Source organism: Equus quagga, chromosome 9, assembly GCF_021613505.1.
Source record: "Equus quagga isolate Etosha38 chromosome 9, UCLA_HA_Equagga_1.0, whole genome shotgun sequence".
Classification (NCBI taxonomy): Eukaryota; Metazoa; Chordata; class Mammalia; order Perissodactyla; family Equidae; genus Equus; species Equus quagga.
The window spans coordinates 95721645-95743397 of record NC_060275.1 but is presented as its reverse complement, the minus strand read 5'-3'; the positions used below and the strand labels follow the sequence as shown (position 1 = coordinate 95743397).

Sequence of the window (21753 nt, the reverse complement as noted above, 5' to 3'; positions counted from 1 at the left end):
GGCATCAAGGCCCTGGAGGCAGGAGTTGAGATGCTCTCCATTCATAGCCCCCTCCTCCCCTCCAGAGATACCATGGGGCAACCTGGCGTCTCCTCACTTGGGGTAGGGAAGGAGAGCAAAACCAGGGATGTTCTCTGTAGCCTGGTGAATTCCACAAGAAGGGAAACAGTGCAGGGGACGGAGGAGCCAGTTTCCCATTTGGCCAGCTGTGTTGGGAGTTTGAAAAGCATCCCTCGGTCTTAAACACATACACACAGAGTCATATGTTTGCATGGCCCACCTCTCCGCAGTCTGTGGCTTAAGAATGCAGGGATTTCTGCACAGGCATTACTCCATGTCCACCAGACCTTTATTTCTATGCCCACTTCTTTCTCCTGCTAGTTTGGAAAAGGGGGAAGGGAAATCTCTTCTATGTCAAGCTGTTATCCACAAACAGAGAAAACATAAAATAAAAACAAAAAAGGGACACTCATGGGTAAAGCTCATAATTAAGAGGCATACATGGGATTTTGAAAACAGATCTTGATGCCCAACCTATGATCTCACTTGCCTATTTAAAGGAAGAGAGGACACTAACGTGTATCAGATGCCCACTGGGCGCCGGGTGCTTCTTATCTATTATCTTATTTAATTCTTAAGATAAATCCCATGAGACACATATTCTTTTTTTTTTTCATTCAAAGCATGAAATTAAAATCTTAATGGTTAATTAATTTTCCCAAAGGTCATGCGAGCAGTGGGTGGTTTCATGCTGGGTCTGTCGGACTTCATAGTTCATGCTTCTTCCTGTGCACCAAGCTGCCCCTTGGTCAAATAGGATCTAAAGGACACCAGAGCCAATGGTACTAGAAAAAGGTGACATATTCCTGCCAGAGGCTTTGACTTGAGGGACACCTGCTGGGGTCTTTGTAGCCCTGAGCAGTGGTCCAGAGCCGAGGACTGAGGCTCCATTCTAATTCTTGATCCACTGGCTCTGGGCCATCGGTACAGAGCTGTGGCCCCAGAGCTGACCCAGATCTCATACGAGGGACACCGTCCCTTCTTTATATGCTCTGTTTACAGCCAGGCAACACACTGCTACAGCAGCTGCGTGCTGTTTGTCCCTAAACTTCCTCCACACTGTCCAAGGTGCTCATCACGGAGGAGAGAACAGAAGAGTCGATCTTTGGGCCCCTCTTGGCATCCGTTCCTCTTCTTTATCCCACAAGAGCAAGTAATCCACGGGCTTTGTTTCTATCTTTATATTTGAAGAGAGGGAGAAGAAAAAAAGAGCTTTTGACTTGGTGAATATAAGGGATAATAAAAATATAAATTATCATTATTGCAGATAATAGTCACCTTGTCATAAAACTTGATGGCATTGTTTTGGAAATACAGCAGCTGCTTTCTTCTGGAGAGAGTGTCTCGTGTTTCCACTCAAATGTGGTGTTTATGGATACTTAGGGGCTTAGAAAGTTCTCGTGGCATGAATCAACTCAGAATATCCGAGTTTGTTTTGATGTTCCCAGAAGTACATGCATAGCAATACGGATTTCTCTTGTGCTCTCCATTTTTTTTGTTTTTTCATTCTTGGTTTTTATTAACAAGTAATAAGCATTTATTATATCTAATGTAGAAAACCCAGAAAAAATAGAAGAAAAAAGGTAAAATTTTCATAATACCACCAATAGTACTATCCATTAACTGGTGTGTCCTTCCAGACAGGAAGACATGTATGCGTGTGCAGTATGCACACACGTGTTTTCTTTTAAATGGAGTCAAGCACAAGGAGGCAGAGTGTGCCTGGAGGCAGACCCACCTGGACTGAAGTGCCAGCACAGCCCTTGAAAAGCTGTGCATCTTAAGCAGGTCACTACATCTCTCTAAAGCTCAGTTTTCTCACCCGTACCATAGAATCAGTAACTACTTCCTGGGATGTTAGGAAGATGACGTGAGATAAAAAGGGCTCTGCACAGTGTAGCTGGTCCCAAGCACATGGACCAGGCTTTATGGTTATCACATACTATTATTACATCCAGTCTATTATCACACCCATTATTAATATGGTTATTACATGTACTTTTAACCTGCTTCTTCACTAAGTAACACACTGTAAGAATCTTTCCACATCAAGAAGTGCCTTTCTGCAGCATCATTTTTCATGACCGTGGAGCATTCTATCCTGTGGCTGTTGTGAAATTTACTCACCAGTTGGGACCTTCATCTTTTTTTTTTTTTTTTTTAACTCTTTTCTGTTAATGGTCTAGCAGAGTTGACATCATAGAGGAGGACCGAACTCCATTTTTCCTTGATGGCTCTCTTTCCTTCCCTTAGGCGAGGTCTAACAGTATACTCTGCACGATCACGGATCTAAAACGAATGAGCTTCAGGTACCTTGAAGGTAGAGCCTGCATGAAACTAGTAACAAGTTTCACTGTCACCAGGTGCCAGCTCACTAATCGTTTGTCACATCCATCGTTTAAGATGGGTATTTTTTATTGTTCTCTTTTCTTTCAACCTCCAAGGAATATGCTGATCAAAATTTTCCACGTTTCCTTCCTTGTAGAAATGGCTGGTGGGGGGGGGGGGGGGGTGGAGAATGAGGAGAGGACACATTTCTCCTTTTTCTGGCCTCAGATCAGCCCTGCGGCCCTGGCCCCTGGTGTGATGTGCTGTGGCATTTCCCTGGAGAGCTCTCGGCTCCTGTGTGTGCCACATTATCATTTGAGGTAGTCTTGTGGCCTCAATGATCTCACCTGTATCCCACAACGCACTCTGACCTTATCTGTGCGTAGGAAGGAAGGGCAGTGTTGATGAAGCCCCCTTTAGCGTCTCATCTTAATGGATGCTAATTCCAGGTATTTTTGTTGACCTTTCCATGAGGAGAAATGGTGTTAAGTTTGGGGAACTCTCAGATAAGCAGGGGAGATAGACAAGTATAGTTAGACATACACTGTGAGGTGATAAAAGAAACAGTGAAGGATGTTAGAGAAGAAAGGAGGGGCACCTGGAATGCCTCCTGAGGGGACCCAGGAAGGCTTGGAGAAGGAGAGGATGCTCAAGCTTTGCCCAAAGAGGCCTTAGTCAGAAGAGGAAGGTTGGTCTAGGCAGACGGAGCTGCTGGTGGAAAAGGCAATAGGGTAAGGGAGAGCCTGGCATGTGAAAGTCAGTATGGCTTGAATGGAAGGTGGGCTGGAGGGGAAAATGGACAGAGATGAGTTTGGAGAGCTGGGCAGAGGCCAAATCTCTAAGATGCTGGCCTGCCAATGAGCTGGCTTAAACTGTATCCTGAAAGCAAGAGGGAGAGTTTCAAAGGATTGTTAAGTTCAGGGAGCTCGGACTGCCCGCAGAAACATTCATCTGAGAAACACAGATTCTTCAGGGGAAGAAAAATTAGTTTGGGTTTAAACTGAGTCCACACCCCTGACGTTTGGGGTAAGCTTGCAAACTTGGAAATTCAGAACACACATTCCATATAGTCTTTGGGTTGGGAGCACCACGACCACCCACAGGTGACTCTGCTGGGTTTTCCTTGACCTTGACCCAGAACTGCTTGGTGCCATGGGGTAATTCGTGGGCCTTTAATTGTGTCCCCATAGGAAGGCTCTGCAGAGGACCTGCTGAGGTTAACATCTAAGAGTTTGCCTGATCTGACCAGCTCTGTAGAGGACGTGTCCTCTTGGACCGACAACGAAGACCAGGAGCCAGACGGGGAAGAGGACGAAGGGACCAGCTCGTCTTCCATCCAGGGAGCAGTAAGTGAGCCTCTGGTTTCCCAAGCTGCTCTGCTGGAGTGATATTTTCCTGAAGACGTGGGTGCCAGGATCAGAGAGAAAAGCTTGATATAGGATGACAGAAACCAGGATGGGAGAGGACCACAGGGCATTCTTTTAATTTTTTCTTCAGAATCTTCCTGAAAAATCTGCAAAAAAATCTTTTCATTTAAGAAAATACATTGAAACTGGAAACAGGATAAGAAAGCAAATGGATATTAAGTGGGTGTATCAATTTCTAGGATGCTTAATAATATATTTAAGGATTTTATTGCTACTTCTTGATATAGCGTTTGAAAACTATTGTTTGTGAATTTAAACTTAGATGGAGAGATTTCTGGTTGAAAGGGAAATGTTAAAATAACACAAAACCAGGGCTGGCCCAGTGGCGTAGTTCTTAGGTTCGTGCGCTCCCCTTCTGCAGGCCAGAGTTTGTGGGTTCGGATCCCAGGCGCGGACCTACACACCACTCAGCAAGGTATGTTGTGGCAGCATCCCACATACACAATAGAGGAAGACTGGCACAGATGTTAGCTCAGGGACAATCTTCCTCAAGCAAAAAGAGGAAGGTTGGCAACAGATGTTAGCTCAGCGACAATCTTCCTCACCCAAAAAAGTAAACCGCCTGTTGAGGCAAAGGTGAATAGAGATGTCTTACAATTTTAATCAAACCAGGGCTCTCACATGGCTCCTAGCTTTTCCTTACACAGCCTGTCACGTCACGTCCTCATGCTCTGCTCTCGCACACTGCCTGGAACACAGAGGCAGGAGGCTTCTGGCTAACTCTGTTTGCATCGTGGCTCTGTGGTCTCCTCTTTGTACCCCAGATCTGACAGATGTGTCGTTTTGAGAGTTATGTTAACCCTTGTTAGCTCTTGTTACCCATCCCACCAGCCACGGGGAGGGCGCCCTCTTTTTGCCATTTGGAACCTCTTACTCCTTCCTGCCAGCACTGAACGTAGGCAGCATGGATAAGCATTGGAAAATTAGTTTTGCTTATAATTTAGCCTCAGGAGACAAAAAGTGCCTCTCTTGTTACATTCACACAATATGCTATTTCAATTTAGGAAAAAAAGTTGCTTTTCCCCTTTCTTTTTGATCACTGGAGATTCAGGGCTGCTGAGTGTGGTTGTGCAGGTTGTGGACTGCACAAAGTTGCCACATCTAAGGGAGCATCATTCACATCATAGGCTCTTATATTTATTAAGACAGTTTTTTGGAAGATGTGAGTACAGAGTTTTGCCCCAACAAAATCAGTGTATTAGGACAGCTTTCCAGTGAAAACATCTTGAAGAGCTGCCTTTCTGAGATTCGTCACCGGTGTTGTACAGGCTCATCGTTGATTTCCCACATTTTTCCAGCTGCTTTCCCCTCAAAGGAGAGCTTTCTGAGAAGACCCGCAGTAAAGCAGGTACAGCAGAGCTGAATGAATGGGATTGACGTGAACAGTTTCGAAACAGCTGTGAGATTCTTCCATTCTCTTTGTATCATGACACCATTCAGTGGCTTTCTTTACTTTTAGTGCGAGTAGAGATCAAATTAATTTTCCTGGTCTACACTGCCTCCCTGACCGACCCTGCCTACTTCTCAGACCTCAACTCGCGCCAAGCTCAGCATCACTCCTAAGCAGCCACCACACAGCCCCTCCTGCCGTCCCTCATAATAGCCCCCGTCTTTGTGCCACAGGAACTTTGCAAATGCTGTTCTCTCTCTCTAGAGTCATCTTTGCCCTGTTGACTCCTGTTCATCATTTGGATCCCATAGTTTTACTTCCTCAGAGAAGCTTTCCTGAATATCCCCCCTCTGTATTAAATCTCTCAGCTTTCATACTGTGACCATGTGACTCTCCTGTGAGCTGCTTGTCACATTTGGATTTGTGACCATTTGATTAGGATCTGTTTCTCCCATCCAACTCTGAACTCCGTGAGGTGAGGGAGTGTGATGGCTGGTTTGGGTTCCCAGTGAATCCCTAGAATTTAGCCAGAGCATCTGGGGTTGAGTAATAAAAATAACTAAATAAATTGAAAACAAGCGACAGAGCAAGGAGTCATTGAAAACTAATGAAAAATGAAAACAAAATCTAACTAAATTTATCCATCATAAAAATTATAGTTACTCTGGCCCACAGCTGACCACAGCTCAGCAGTCTTTGGGGTGAAATCCACATTCTGGCCCATTGGTCTCCAGGGACTTTCTCCTTGAATAAGCCTTGAACGGGTCTGAGCATTGAGCATCTCCTCCTCGCCACCTTCTCCTGCTGCTGTTTACCCATCCTTCAAGGCCAAGGTCTTTCATGAGCCCATCTGCCCTTCCTCCCTGTGACCTCGCCAGTCCAGGGACTCTCTGGGCTCTATGTTGATACAGCAGTTCCCCTCTGCTCCTTGTTATCCGCTGCACAAGGAGGCGATTGGAGTATGTGATAGTCCCACCGGTGGTCCTCTCAACTCTCGCGTGACTCCGATACCCCCATCTCTTCTAACCAGACATCCTTCCCTAGCAGCTCTCCAACCCACAGCCTTCCTCCCCTCATCTGCCCACAGTGTGGAGAGCGCGCCCCTGCTGAACAGGACCCCTCTGCTCGGCAGCTGTGCCCTGGGGCAGCCCAGCTGGTTTCCAGTGCTCTGCAGCCCCTCCGCTCTCCTTCTGATAAAGCCCAAAGCCATTTATGGAGCATGATAGTATTTGTGGAGAGGTTACCGTTATATGCATCTCTCAAAATTTCATAACTCATTCTCTTGCAAAAAACTTCAAGGAATTATTTAATTGTCTAGGAATTTTTTACAATAATTTCAGCTCAAATAAATGGGCCAATACATATATTAAATATGTTATATATTATGTATTTTATTTAAATTATAATTTAAATTTATTTTTATAAATTTATAATGTTTATATGTATTATAATTAAAATTATTTAAGTGATTACATAAGTGAAATGAGTATTTGATTACAAAAGTAATGTTTTCGCTATATGAATGTTTGACCCTTCCTAAAACACAAAAGATAATATAAATGACCTGCCATCATATTGTTCAAAAATAGCCATCTTTAACATTTTGCAAGAAGTTTTTGATTTTTTCTTAAGCACATATGTATTTTTAATTGATCTTGTATTTGCTTATGAAACTTGCTATAGTCTCAATGATATATTCATGAACATTTCCCCATGTCACTAAAAGGCCTTCTGAAACATGATTTATAATGGCTAATATTCCATAACATGGAAATGTCATAATTTATTTCACCAATTTTCTACCATAAATTCTATTTACATCAATCACATGTATATGTAATTATTTTCAAAATTACAAAGAATTCTGTACAGAACATTTTTGCCCGTGTAGCTCTGTGCACATTTTTATTTTCTTATTTGCTTAAGTAGCTTGTAGCAGAATTGCTTAGTCAAAGATTTTCTCCAGAGAGATTATTTATGCTAATTTACACTTCTAGCAGTGGCCAGTTTCCATCATCACCAATAATGTTATCTTTAAAAAAAAAAAAGCTTACCAGTTAATCACATACTGTGTTATATGCTGATTATTGTAGTTTTTCCAAAGGAATTTCAATGCATTCTGTCATAACACACTTTATTTGGGAAGCTTTAGGTTACCTTTAAGGAGAAACAAATGACTCTGAGCAATAATTCTCCAAAGTGCATGTTGCGGGGCTGGATTCCTGGGTTTCTCCTTCATGTCACCCCTGGCTGTCAAACACAGATCCCAAACCCATTGTCATTGGCGGAGAAACCAGAACTGATCTGCTTTGACAGTTCTGCTTTCTCTGAGCCCCGGACACGGCCTCGCCCGTCTTCACCCTCCGCTCCACCCCCCTCACGGAGCACTCACAGAGGAGGGGACACCTGGGGTCTCCTGGCTTGCCTCCTGAACGGCCATCCTTTGTTAGCCATTCTCTCGAGCTCTGGCTTCAACCAGGAGCACCAGCCCTGGGACAGATCCTGCAGGGCCAGGAGGTGGGCGGCCACAAGATAGTTTCCGGATTTCACAGTCTGCCCAGGGTCTGCCCCACTGTGCCTTATAAAGGTGCTGAACTACTGAGGGAAAAAATGTTTTTTAGGTCTATGTTTACAATCCAAAACTCTGTTTTGTAATTTTATTTTATTATTTTTTTTTGTTGTTGAGGAAGATTAGCCCTGAGCTAACATCTGCTGCCAATCCTTCTCTTTTTGCTGAGGAAGATTGGCCCTGAGCTAACATCCATGCCCATCTTCCTCTACTTTATATGTGGGACGCCTGCCACGGCATGGCTTGACAAGCAGTGCCTTGTCTGCACCCGGGATCCGAACCAGTGAACCCCGGGCCACCAAAGCAGAACACGTGAACTTAACCACTGTGCCATCGGGCCAGCCCCTGTTTTGTAATTTTAAACACTAACGAACCGCTTAAATGAAAGAAACCTGGTACTGTTCTAATCAACTAAGTTTCAAAGGCTTTTGTTTCACCAACGATAATGATTAAACCTGCAGCTGAATCCCACTCAGACACTGACTCTCTTTGCACCTGTAAGTCGTGGCGTGCTCCAAGCAAATGTAACACAAATGCTAAGGCTCCGCCATGAGCAGCCTTCTGACTTATTTCTCACGGCTACAGCAAAGAGCATTGAGATTTTTTTCCCTTCAAAAATGCTCCAGCCATGCTTAGGATAAAACCATATGGTGAATATCAACTTGGAGGAGGAGAGGCAGGAAAAAAGAGAACGGGAGTAGGACAGTGAAGTTCCACAGTCAGTTGCATAGTTGTCATCCATCTCAGTGGGGTCTGCTTCAGCAGCAGGGCTCTCTGTCCACCGCCCACCACCACATCCAAGGTTAAAGACTGCCAGTTTGGTCTCAGGAAGATCTCAGTCTAGCCTCTCCCTCCTAGCGGCTGTGGTCCTGGTCCACCTGATTGGCCATTCTTTCTCAGGTCTGTCTTCTCCACTTTGTCTTCTGCTCTGCAATGACAATTTTTAAATGAGAATCTGGCCGTGTCACTTAACGGGTTAAAATTATTCAGTGGCTCTCAGTCACGGTGAAGTTAAAATCCTGATGCCATCATCAGCTCCGGCCTGCCTCTTCTCCTGTATATGCTCCCGGGAGCCACACACACACCCCCCATCTCCTTGCATTGTGAGCTCCACATTCCCCAGGTGCTCTAGAGCCGTCTACCACTTTGTGCCTTTGCACCTGCTCTTCTTTCTACCAGGAAGACCTTCTTTCCCTGGCAATATCCTTGTCAACCAGCTCAAATGTCACTCTCTGCATAACTAAGCCTTCCCCAGATCCGCCCCCCCCCCCCCCCACCACTGAGTTGTTTGGTCTGTGCTCTACACTTGCATACACTGTGAATAGATTTCTATTATAGTGCTTACCATCGCGTTTTCCTAATTTATCTTGTTACTGGTCTGTCTTCCTCATTAGACATAAACATTTCAAGGGCAAAGACCATGATGCCTTAAGCATCTCTCTGTCCCCAGGACAGTACAATGCCTGGGATATAATCGGGGGTTGAAGAGAAGAGGGATTCTCCTGTGATGTCCTGTCATTCCTTGACCACTTCTGATCCTTCCCTGGGAGCCCTCCTGGTCCCCTATGTCCTTGAGGCACAAGCCTGGGTCCCCCAGCCTCTGCCTCTTGCCCTTCACTCCTCTTGCCCCCAACACCTACCCTGCCTGGGCCCCTCTCCACGCTCTTCGGAGTGATTGAGCCTGCCTCTTCCACCACTTAGGATGGCAGCACTCTGGAGCATGGCAGCGCTGCGAGATCTGGCCTTGCCGCTGACTGGAGAATAAGAAAGAGCAGTTTTCTTCTGGTCCTCGTGGCCAGTTGAGAGAGACTCTACTCAGTTGCGAGTTTTGTGCCCTTGGAACCCTGCTGGGGTGGCACAGCTGCAGCTGAGCGCTTAAGCCTGCGGACGTGAGCCGCAATCCCCCTGCCGCGTGCCCAGATCCCCATGGAAAGGAATGTCCGCGCTGGAAGGAATTGAGACGCTTTGCTTTAAGGCATCACCCATGCCCTCCCCTCAGGTTATCTAAGCACTGCCATCCTCTCAAAGACTGGATGAAGTTCGAAGTTATCTCTGACGCTCTCTGCTTGAAGCATCTGCCATCCTCTCGCTCTCCCACATCTGCTAATCACTGCTCCCGTGGTGTTCAGCATCTGCTGTTTCCTATTTATTTGTTGCTTCTCATCTCTTTGGGGAAAGAAAGAAAACAAAGTTTATAAACTTTCGGAGTCAGGTGTACCTCTGTGGGCTCCCAGTATCCAATGAAGTGCCTTGTATTCAATATGTACTCAAGACACGTTTCTTGATTATAAAGCTAGGTGTAGAGCAGTAGTTCACAAAGTGTGGTCTCCAGACCAACAGCATCAGCATCGCCTGGAAACTTGTTAGAGATTCAGATCCTTGGGTCCCACCCCAGACCTGCTGAATCAGAAACTCTGAGAGTGGCCTCTAACCATCTGTTTTTTAATAAGCCTGCCTTCCAGGTGTTTTGGACTCAGGCTAACATTTGAGAACTTTAGGCTCTTCCAATAAAATGAGTGGCACGTGTATTATTGGCTATTCAAAAAAGTGTATGTCCTTTCTCAAGTGTAGATAATTACAGTTCATCCTTTTAAAAAATGAGGTTTTTCAGGGAAAAAAATTCCATGTTCTGGCCCTCTGAGAGAGTGACTCTATAAAATGAAGAGAGGAAGAAGACTTTTAGTAAAACGGGGTGTGAAATGGGTGATGGCTCGTAAGTGATTGGGATCCTGTCTCCCTTTTTATATTTTTAACAACAACAACAACAAAAACAAAAGCGGAAGTAATGATCGCCTTTCCCAAATCTGCAGTTATCGAAGCCCGGCTAGGAAGAATTGTTTAGTACGTCAATCAGCAGACCTGTATCCGGCTTCTTTTGGCATCAGGAGAATCAGTTCTAACATTTTTGGAATCACCAGTTTGGGAAAATCTTGGAGAACTTTTGGGTGATTAGGGTTTCAGGAGGAATAAAGGACCTCATCTCTCAAAAGGGAAGGAGGACCAAGCTGGGTCTTAGGATTCTGTAAGTCTGACGTTGGTGTTTGAGTCTTTGTTTGTTGGTGGAATAGTCAGGAGGTGTGACAATCTGAATCTCAGTCTTCTGGAAGAGTCAGCATCCTCGGGGGTAGATATTAATCCCTATGTGGAAAGAAGGGAAGAATCTCTTGTGTTTTGTTTGGATTGAATAATTGATAAAGTGTCCGCTCTAAATGTTTCCAAGGTGTCTGGGTGTTGAGAACTTGTTTTATAGAATCTCAAAGGACCATTACTGGTTGAGTCAAGCTGCCCTGGATAAGAAACTGTCTCCTGTTTGGGGCCTGAGCTAGATTTGTCTGGTGAATTGAACTTAGAGTGTAACGCACAGAACATTTGGCACCGAGTGCGTAAACTTGTGATTAGTACTAAAACAGGAAGATCCCAGTGTCTGACTCAGAATCAGATCTTCACAGAGCGAAACTGTTAATACAGAGAGGCCCTGGCACAGGGCTCCCTGAGCTGCTTGTAAGCGGAGTGAATGTTCTTTCCCTAAAGCCTCAAGGCGAGGGTGTTAATGTTAAGACAGGCTGCTCGGATGAGCTCCAGTGGGCTCTGCTGCTAAGCTTCAGGGTCCCTCTGAAGGGCTGCAAGGGGCCATGGCAGCCACTGCTTAGAGACGTCCTCGCTCCCCTAGGTCAGGAACGGTCTTCCCTTCTCCTTGGGCTTCCTCTTCCTACCTAACTTCCAGATTCACCACTTCCAGGAAGTCTTCCCAGATACGCACATTTTTCATGCCTGGACCCCCATCGTGTAAATATACTCTGTATTTTCCTTCATGACCCTTGACACAGATTATGATGATACATTTATTCATGTGACAGTTTGCTTAATGTCATCCTCTTCTATTAGTAGAGGATCCACGGGGGCAGGGCCCATGTCCGGTTTGCTCATTCTTGTATCCCAGGTGCTCACTGTTGGCTCTCAATATGTATTATGGAATGGATGGATGGTTGGACAAAAGGGCAGACAAGTGGATGGTGAATGTACCCTGTCTCATTCCCTAATGCCCCTTTTGCATACCCCTCATTATAAGGTCTGCTTATCTTCCACTGACCTGCCTGTCTTCCCCAACACACCACGAATTCAAAATGGGCATGGCACATAGTAGGTGCTTATTGTTTGTGTCCAAAAACTAGAAAGTCTATATGCCTCTCCGTTCTGGGAATTTCCAGTTGGGGTACGAATATCAATGATATAGAAATCATTTTTCTAAGGATAACATCAGGAGAACACAGTGTCCGTTCCCTTCAAATAGGACATTCGTGGTACCTCATTAACAAATGAATGGCTGTCTTATGTTTTTTGTTTGGTTAAGGTTCAAAAGCTATAAGCAGCTAGGAAGGGAATTTAGGACTTGATTTCTAACAAATCAACAACAGCAACAAAGGATGAAACATCCCAAGGGAGTTGGTGAAGTAGTAAGTGGAATGTAAGTGAAAAGACTAGCCAAAACGGCAACAGGGATAAGAGCAGGGAATGGCAAGTCTCAAAGATGCGAGTTCTGGTAAATAGAACTATGAGATATCAGAGCTACAAGGAACCTGGGGGATTAGCTGGTCCAAACTTTGCATTTTATAAGCTAGAAATCCGTGGTGAGAAAGAAGACCGCTGAGCTCCACTGATAGCAAACTTGTTCCCCAGACAAGTTACGGTATAGCTCAAGGCAGCTACAGGGAAAAGAAAGAGGCAGGAAAGAAAAGGTGAACACACGAAGAGCAGCATTCATGGCACTCCACAAACATGTAAGGGGAAGAACTGTGTGTTGCAGACATGTAAATGTACACAGGTAGCTCCACACACTTACTTAGGTCTAAAATAAGGGGCTGGGAAGGGCGAGGTTTAGGCTGATCCTCAGATCTCCAGGTCCCACACTGGAAAGCCTCATTTGGCAGTTCTGAGTGGGGTGGGGCCCTGGAGTCTATTTTCAGAAGCTTCCAGGGGGATCCTGTTGCTCACCCAGATTTTGGAAAGCAAACCTTTGGGAGAGGGCGACTGCTGTTGGAAGCAACAGGTTCAAACACATCCTTTATTGGCAGTGTGGCAATTTCCATGGCATGATGCAAAGCGGCCGGGCTCCCAAGAGTCTCCTGGCCTGGGGCTGGATGAGGCCCATCGGCACAGGGCTTTGAGTTAAGGGGAGGTTTTAGGCCCCTAACTGGCTCCCTCCTCTCTGTAGTTTGGCACAGGGGAGCAAGGCCAAGATGGTGGTGGTGCTCGTGGGAGAGTTGGAAGCACAGATCTTTGAGCCCGCTCTGGCTCCTTCCTGAGCACAGGCTTGCTTGCACATCCTGGTTCTCATCGCCTTTGCAGACACCAGTTCCTGGTATATTGACCGGTGCTGTTGAGGCAGAAGCTATGTTATTACCGCCACCAACCCGAAGCAGGCAGCAACACACACTGCTCCACAGTTCTCTGAGTTGTACATTTTTCTCTCCACACTGTCCCAAACAGTGAACTACCCTCTCTTTCCCCTTGGAGTCTCGATTTCCCCAGGTAGGTCCCAAATCACTTAAATGTTCCTTAAGCCACACTTCAGCTGACACAGTCCTTATATAAGAGGTGGCGTGAAACTGAATGCAGTATGTAGGGTTGCCAGAGCAAGATGAGAAAGATAAGCCTGCAATTATCACTGGTCTAAGAAAGTGAGATTTAAATTTGGGGTGGTTTTTGTTTGGTTTCATACTTAAGGAGATGAAGTGATTATTTAAATGAGTCAGGGGAAAATAAGATAAGAATAATTATTTGGCCCAAATAAATTGCCCAAAAAGCTGCTGAAGTTTGAATTCAGCTTATTCCCGTGGCACATTTTCCGGGGCCTGTTCCAACTCGCTACCTGGTTCTGTGCTGTGTTTTCATCCAAGCAGTTTGCAGTTCTCAAGGAGGTAAACAATTCATGTGATTTGCAAAGAAAAGCAAATATCGTGTTCTACAGTCTCATGGCGCGGTGGTCTCAAAGTGGGGTGAGCACACCGGGGGTGGGGGGAGAGCCAAATGGTCCCTTGCAGTGTGGGAGGAGAGTATTAGAATTTGCATAGATTTTATCTCATTTTGGATTGTTTTGTGTTTCATAGTGCATGTATACATTAGTACAGTAGCATAGGGTTGTAATTTATGAATCTGTATTGGGAGCACCTGATGCTACACAGTCTACAAAGGTTGACATCACTGCGTGGAGCATTATTAAATACAGTTAAAGAAATCCCCTTAGCATGCAATCAACTTTATTATCACCTTTTGGATTTGAAAAATTCCCATAGATTTCAGTGAAAATAAAATATGGACTACTCGAGCTTGTACTAAAGTCTCTTTGCCCTCAAATTAATTTCTTTTATGAAAATAATACTGCAGAGTCATGAAGTGACTTTATCGTGTCAGGTAAGCTGGCTCCTGTCTTTGTGTATTCCGTCACGGTATTCGAAGATGCCTCTGAACTCTGCTCTCTGTCACAAATGTTCCTTTTGTAAATAATACCCCTATTCATTTAGTTTTATATGTCCTTTAGGGGTTTAAATCTGTGGTCTGCATATTGAAATATGAAGTAGAATATATTAAGACTTTCTGAAGGAAGGTGGCAGTTCAGAAATGAAACAAATAAAAATTTCTTCTGCCATGCACAAAATGATGGGAATTCCACAGGGAAAGCAGGGCGATGTGACACGTTTGTGCACGATGTGTCTGAGGTAATAGATCTTTTTTGTTTATGAGCTTTGCTAAGCCTTTAAGGCAGCAGAAATCCTTGAGATGTGTGTGTCTTTTGAGGCTGGAAATGGAGACAGAGCTGATAGGCACAGTCAGATTCTTACTCTCTTAAGAGAAACAGGATATCCCCACTTAGTTTCAATTCCAGTTATTGTGTGGGTTTTTCAGGAAAATGACAAAATCACCCTTGACAGGGCATAGATGAGTTAGACAAATAGGCAGTCAGTGATGGGAAAAAAACACACCTCACTTGAAGACTTCCTGAGCAGTGGAAGATTTGGGGTTTGGGGTATTATTCTCTTTTTCACCACATTTTATACAACACGGTAGGCCAGAGCCTGGAAATAAAAATAAAGTGAAATATACGTGATCAGAAGTTCCCCTGTGGAGTCCAGTGCAGAAATTTATTGGAGAAATGGAGCTGTTGGAGATGAATAGAATTCTCCCCACGCCACCCCCCATCATTGCTGTGTTTGCCTGTTTAGCTGTTTGCGTGCTGTTTGTTTGCTGGTTTTTGCTGGCCTAGCTTTTTGCACAAGTACTGATTTAGCTCAGTCAGTGACATTTGTAGAAAAGGAAAACCATGGCCCTCCCTCCTGAGTCTTGCTGTTTTTCCTTCACTTGCAATATTCTTCTTTCTACTCCTGACCATTAAGATTCTGAAGCCCCTCACTCCTCAAAGAGACTTTTCTAACTACTCCAGCCTTCTGGCATCTCTGCTTTCTCTGATTGCCAATTTCATTTGTCTGTTTCTCACATGTTAGTACTTAAAAATCAGAAAGACACCTCCTGATTTATATAAATGAGTAGGTGTTTTCAAAAATGGGTTGGTAAAGCTCTTTGGATATTCAAATTTATTTCCTAGAAAAAAATATATTTCTCCTCTTTCCTCACCACCACCACCACCAACAACAACAACACAAAAGACCAAAGACAAACAAAACCTTTTGCATTTCATCCAAGCGCTGTGTTTGTTAGTAAAGCAATCTGATTAAACCAATTTAAACAGTGGCCAGTAATCCTTGGACACTTAGCAAAGCATATGCATTTTAAAAAAAGAATCCTTGTCATTTCAAATGAGTTTCTTATCGGTATCATTTAAAAATGAAATTTAAAGATAAAAAGCCTGGGTGACGAGGATGTTTTTAGAGGAAATACCATGGTAGACCAGTAAGCCTCATCTCCGGGAGCAGCTTCCTTAAACTGTCTCTGCTTGTCAGTGCCTTCCCTTCAACTTATGGAGTTATGTTTCCTGAAAGTTCTCAGGTTTGTTCTTCGGATGGGGCTGGAGGTGGGGAGATGGGTAGGGCTAGGGTATGAACCATTCCTGTAGATAAGAGGTTGGCAGTTGTAAAGACCAGATCGTAAACGTTTTGGGCTTTGCTAGCCAATCTCTGTTGCAGCTGCTCATCTCTACCTGTGTAGTGCAAAAGCAGCCATAGGCAATAAGTTGACTAATGGGCTTGACTGTGTTCCAAGAAAACTTGACAAAAACAGGTGTTAGGCCAGCTTTGGCCCCTAGGCAGCAGTTGGCCAACGCCTGCTGCACATGAACACATGTGAGCCAGGGACAGCCTCTCTTATTACTGCTTCCCACCTGGGCTCCACGGAGCACATCTTAGATTTCCACTGAGATTCTTCAAGAAGTGCATGCCCTTAGAAATATATCAGCAAATCAGCATGAACTCAACACTACTCCTGGAAAATAGAGAACTCAGAGGACAGCTTATGTTGATCTGGAAAAGGCACAGAAAGCCTTAGGGTGCTGCCGAGAACTTCACAGCAGAGCAGAAGTTAACCACAGTGTCTTCAATGTGAACAGTTAGTCTTCATTTAAAACCTGCCTAAATGGTGTGCCCAGTTAAAACAATCCTTTTCTGTTACAATAAGCCATGTAATCATGTAAAACTTCCTCTTAAACATTTGTATAGAGAAAAGGTCCTGGAAGAATTTGCCATGTTTACCACTGCTGCTGAATTAGATGTGAGTCTGCTGGTATATTAGGATACCTTAGATGATTCATTTTGTACTCTCCTGCCAATCCTCCTGTTCACTTCTTAGGTCTTTTACATGCCTTTCTTTTCTGATAGCTCTCCCACCTGTGCTTTTTGTATAGCTTGATATTTTCCTACACACACACTCACACACACAACCTTGATTGTATTATTCTGGAGTTTAGGGTAAGGCATATCATAGTCCTGCTCCCCGAGAAATGCCCAATGCGAGTAGACAGCCAGCTTCTGCTAAGGAATGACCCACGGGTCTACCTTTAGTGGGCAGCCCACCAACCCAAAGAAGAGCTCCAGACCCTACAGTTTTCTCACCTACTAGATCGTGGGAACATTCCTGCTTTATAGAGAATATCTGTACTTGCCTTGCCTCAATTTGAAATCAATACCAAAGAGGGACATACGCAGATTCTCCTCCTTGCCATTCGCATCTCCTGTTCTTTCTGAAGAACTGAAGCCACTTGAGCACACTGTCCTCTCCTTGGGAAGAGGATGCATACAAACCCACCACCGGAGGGGCAGGCTTGGGCCATTGACTGGTTACATTCCTACACCCTTAAAGGTGATGTCTTTGCCTCACTTTTCTAGGGACCAAGAGATCTATTTAATTTGTATGCACAAAGATCAGCCAAATAATCACCAACCAAGTGTGTTAAGCCCATTCAGATTGTTTGAGGATGATAAATGGGAGGAAACAGGAAATGGGCTCAGCTAGAACAAGGACAATATTATTCCATTTGCAGAGGCACGGCCTGAGCATCTCAGTCGACATCAGCTGCATCTGACACTCTGCACACACTCTGCATGGACCAGGGCATGCTGGGGTTTGGCGAGTTTTCCTTTTCAGTTTTACTGTTTTCCTCTTCAGTCCTGAGTTACTCTCTTTGTTGGAAAGCAATGAGTCTAGTGTAGCAGTAGATTTGTGTTTTAATTTCTGCAGTCAATTCGCAGGCTTCTTGCCTCTTTGGGCTGATTTATTGTTGTTCTGATTCCCTCTTTCTGAATGGTTATTCATTCCCGGCCCTGGCCTCTCTGACGGCCATCTGGTTCTCCTTTGGTCACTCAAACATCTGCCCCAGAGATTTGGAAAATGAGCTTCCTTTGGCAGCCTAAAAATAATCTTAGTGTGACTGAAGCATGAAAAGGGAATCGCCATGCTCCACTGTCCTGTAGATGCTGACCAGGGGACTGAGCCAGCAAAGCTTCCAAGGATTTGGAGCTTGGATGTCATCCGTCACATCTGCAGATTATTTTTTTTCAAGTACTGGGAACCGTAAAAACATGGCATAAACCAGGTGCACCCAGCCCTCCTGCAGTTTTCCTTGGGATCAGATATGCTTGCGCAATAAAAATGGTTGGAGATGAAAGCCATACTTTTCATGGTTTGTTTGTAAGCCTTCAAGAGTTAGCTGAGAAAGACAGATGATGCTCGGGAGTTAAACATTATATTAATCACAGTGTGTTCAAGGAGATCTCATAAATGCTTTGGACAGCAGTTATAGGACGTTTATAAGTACGCACTAGACTTTTAGCTTGGACCCAAGGGCCTGTCTCGTGGGTAATGATAGTTTGCTCCCCACCCGCAGAAGACTAAAATTTGCCAGAAGCTCAAATTCATCCCTATGCTGTGTCTCATCCAAAATTATTTCTAGCCACATTGTCCAGTGCAGCTTTTCAGAAGTTCTGCAGTGAGATAAAATGTCAACATAATAATGATATTCAGATAATTAAAATGCCAACAAATTCAATTCCCCTTGCAAGTCACAATCCAAAGACATTAAAATCTAAAGTAATTAATATCCAAACTCAAATTTCCTTGACCTTTTGAGTTAAAAACCAAAGCACTTAATGGGCTCCTTCGATCTCTTCTATTTCTTATTTTCCTTCATCTTAGCAAATGAGATGCTGGATGCTGGATGCTGGGGAGAGGTTGTGCTAGTCAGCATCTGTAGCCTGGGATGTTTTCCACTGGAACAAATATGGCTCGTTCAGCTCCAAGAAAGTTGAATCTTTTCAACAGCAAGTCTCTTGTGTGCTTTATTTTTTAGTGAAATGTAAATGAACAAAGAGTAAGTGGACCCACAGTGGTATCAAAACCTTGGCCCCATACCCTTGACATTTAGAAATACGAGCCAGTCCACAGTCCCTACACAGTTGTCCAAGGCACAGTTTTGTTCCCAGGACCTTATTGAATTATGCCCAAGACTATGTCAAGAACTGTAAACAGTCTGAGATTTTACACGACAGTTTCATGGATGCTGGCAGAAGACATGAAATTCGTGGGTCAGACACAAACGGCTTTATTACTCATGGCACAGCAACGAGCTTTTTGCTTTCTCTAATCCTAGTTTAGGATTCAATCCCGTTTTAGAGTTTCATGTTCACATAATTTCTCCCCTCCCCCCTCAAGTCATATAGGAATGATACAGAGCAGCTCAGGTAGATGGACACACAGTGGATTTTCATTACAGCTGAGGAACCCTGAGTGTAAGCAAGCTGAATCTTTTATGAGGGGCTGGAAGCAAACCTGACTGACCTTTGCTCCAGAGAGAGACATTATTATATTGGACAGTAAACAAACCTGCCCTGTCCTCCTGAGATACTATCTCTAAGTTTCAAGGCCGTCCACTCTACAAAAGTCATTGAAAAGATAGATAATCCAGAGTAAAACGTTCTATGCCTCTATTACAAGCCACACAGAAATGGGAGAGAGCCATGGAGAATTGTCTTCCAACAGGCTGTAGCAGAGACTCAATAATATCAAGTAAAGGAGGGTTGATGGTGAAAATATTCTTGATTTGTCTAGATGCCAGTCTATAGTAGTTGCTTGGAGTCCATGACCATGAACTTAAACTCAACTGGTAGAATATTCCTCCCAGTCTGGGTGAAGGAATCAACCTAGCCCTACTTAAAGTGCTTTTCGTTGATATTCAAAATCTTCTTGATGTGCATTTACACTTTGAGATGACAAGTAGAGGGCTCCCTGCTGTACTGCACTGGGTGAGGACTGTGCCTCTGACAGAGCTTCCACATTCTCAGGAGCAAGCATTTTGCATCCTGGGATACATTTTCCATTTCTACTGTCTCGGCATAGAAGTGCTTAGAGGGGAGGAAGCTGCATCTCTCCTCCCCCATTTATTCAACTGGAAAAACACTCTCTGTAGATTCATGAACCAGACCTGCTGTGGATGATTCTGAAGCTTATGCCCCTAATGACCCAGTAAGGGCTAATACCTCTTCCACCTGCTCCTTGAGATGTGTCTTTCCTTGGATTTTGAATGTTCCAGGGGTCAAGTAGCCTTGCTTTCTGCTACGTATTTTTGGGCAGTAATTGGATATGCCTATAGCATTTCATAGCCATCTCTTTTGGGGAGGACTGCCTTGAATTTCTGTTTAACCTGCTTAAATGGACCCCTTTCTTCTTTCATAGCCCTGCTTGCTGCATCTCTGTGCCTTTATTACTTCCCATGTTCCTTTGCTTTCTGACTCAGATATTTTTTCCTAAAATACTATTTTAGATTCTGTCATGCAGGCCCCATCATTGTGATAGAGATGGAATCAATGAGACCTCTGTTTACTAAAGTATCCATTCTTCAAATACATCTTGACCGCCACCACCTCTGAGTTGGCTAATTCCACCCGGGAAATATTCTCCCATCAGACCAACATCAGGTTCTGGCCTATTATCGTCCTGCCTGGCTCCCCTGTGGTATGTGTCACAGTTGCTTCCTTTACAATCCTAATTTCATACATTTCTCACGCCACTTCCATTGGGGCAACAAAAATAACTGTCTCTCTCTAAAAATTCCCAGGAATTTTTTTTTTTTAACCCTTTCTGGTCTTCCTCACCCCTCACCTTTAAATCTGTCCCGAGTTTCTCATCCCTCTTAGCATAGCAGTCCCAAATCCTCTTACTCAAGCTCTGTATCTGCAGCTTATAAATCACATTTCTCATTGTTTTCTGGGCCTGAGGTCCCCGCAGGGGTGTCCCTGGCATCCCGCTCTCTGTGCTTTGCCTCTCTCCCTCAGCTGGATTCCTTTAAGTCTCAGTGAACCCCTCTAATCCAGGGCTAACTCACGTCTCCTCACTTTTGTGATGCCCGCTTTAAGAGTAGTTAGGAACTGGCCCATCTCTTTTCTTTATACATCGTTCCACGCCGGACTTCACAGTCTCATCACCCCTTCGTAGTTTCCAGTCTGTCATCTAAGATCTCATCTTTTCTTTTAAGGAAATGTCCCTCTTCCTCTAGCTAATCATGACATACTCTTTCTCTCTTCCACTGGTCCTATTCTGATCATAAGTCCTGAGCATGTTCTCAAATCGTCCTTGGTGTCCTGTGCAAACTTGATTTCTGAAAATGAAGTGCTCCAGGCCCATGCCTTTAACACTGCCTTCTTAGCTGTTAGGTTGGCAGTAATTTTATGGAGCTTTTTTTTCATCTTCAATCCAAGAAGGTGGCATATTCTCTTTGGTTTCCCATTTGTTTTGCTCTATTCATTAATTAAATCTGCTATCTGTCTTCAGGTTTGGACTTGAAATGTATGTCTCTGCAGGCTATAATCATAGTCTATGTCATCATCAAATCTAGAGGCACCCTGAGACCTGGTCAGGAGAAGACTTGAGCTTTTTTTAAAATTTCACTTAAACCTTTGCTATCCTCCTATGATACACATTAAGTCCTCTATTTGTATTTTCAAGTGCATTTTTAGTTAATCCTCATAATAACTCTGAGATCATTATAAGGTAATTTTAACCCTTTAAAAATACCCTTGTTCCTGGGGCCGGCCCAGTGGCGCAGCGGTTAAGTTCACAAGTTCCGCTTCTCGGCGGCCCGGGGTTCGCTGGTTTGGATCCTGGGTCTGGACTTGGCACTGCTTGGCAAAAGCCATGCTGTGGCAGGCATCCCACGTATAAAGTAGCGGAAGATGGGCATGGACGTTAGCTCAGGGCCAGTCTTCCTCAGCAAAGAGAGGAGGATTGGCAGTAGTTAGCTCAGGGCTAATTTTCCTCAAAAAAAAAGAACAACTCTTGTTCTGATGTCAGAACTGCCTCTGACATCAATGCTCTATTAATATATTATGGGCACAGTACATGTCACTGTCTATGGTACACGTAAATTGCACCATACTTTGCATACGCTGCATATGCTTATAGTTCATACAGAGTATCTTGTATATAAAACAAGCCTGTAGATTTAAAAAAAAAAAAAGTTTTACTGTATCTATTCTTTTCTA

The 21753-nt window shown here is 44.2% G+C and overlaps 1 protein-coding gene across 10 annotated transcripts in view; it reads left to right on the top strand.

The window, feature by feature from the left end:
- The window catches only part of PDZD2 (PDZ domain containing 2), a 346831-nt gene that overhangs the window by 269924 nt on the left and 55154 nt on the right, over positions 1-21753 (top strand). For 9 of the 10 annotated variants that reach the window (XM_046671790.1, XM_046671789.1, XM_046671787.1 and 6 more), the window contains one exon: positions 3579-3734. The exons of the other annotated variant lie outside the window; for it this stretch is intronic. In XM_046671790.1, coding sequence (XP_046527746.1) covers positions 3579-3734 — 156 coding nt within the window. The remainder of the gene's footprint in view (positions 1-3578; positions 3735-21753) is intronic. 10 annotated transcript variants of the gene reach the window in all.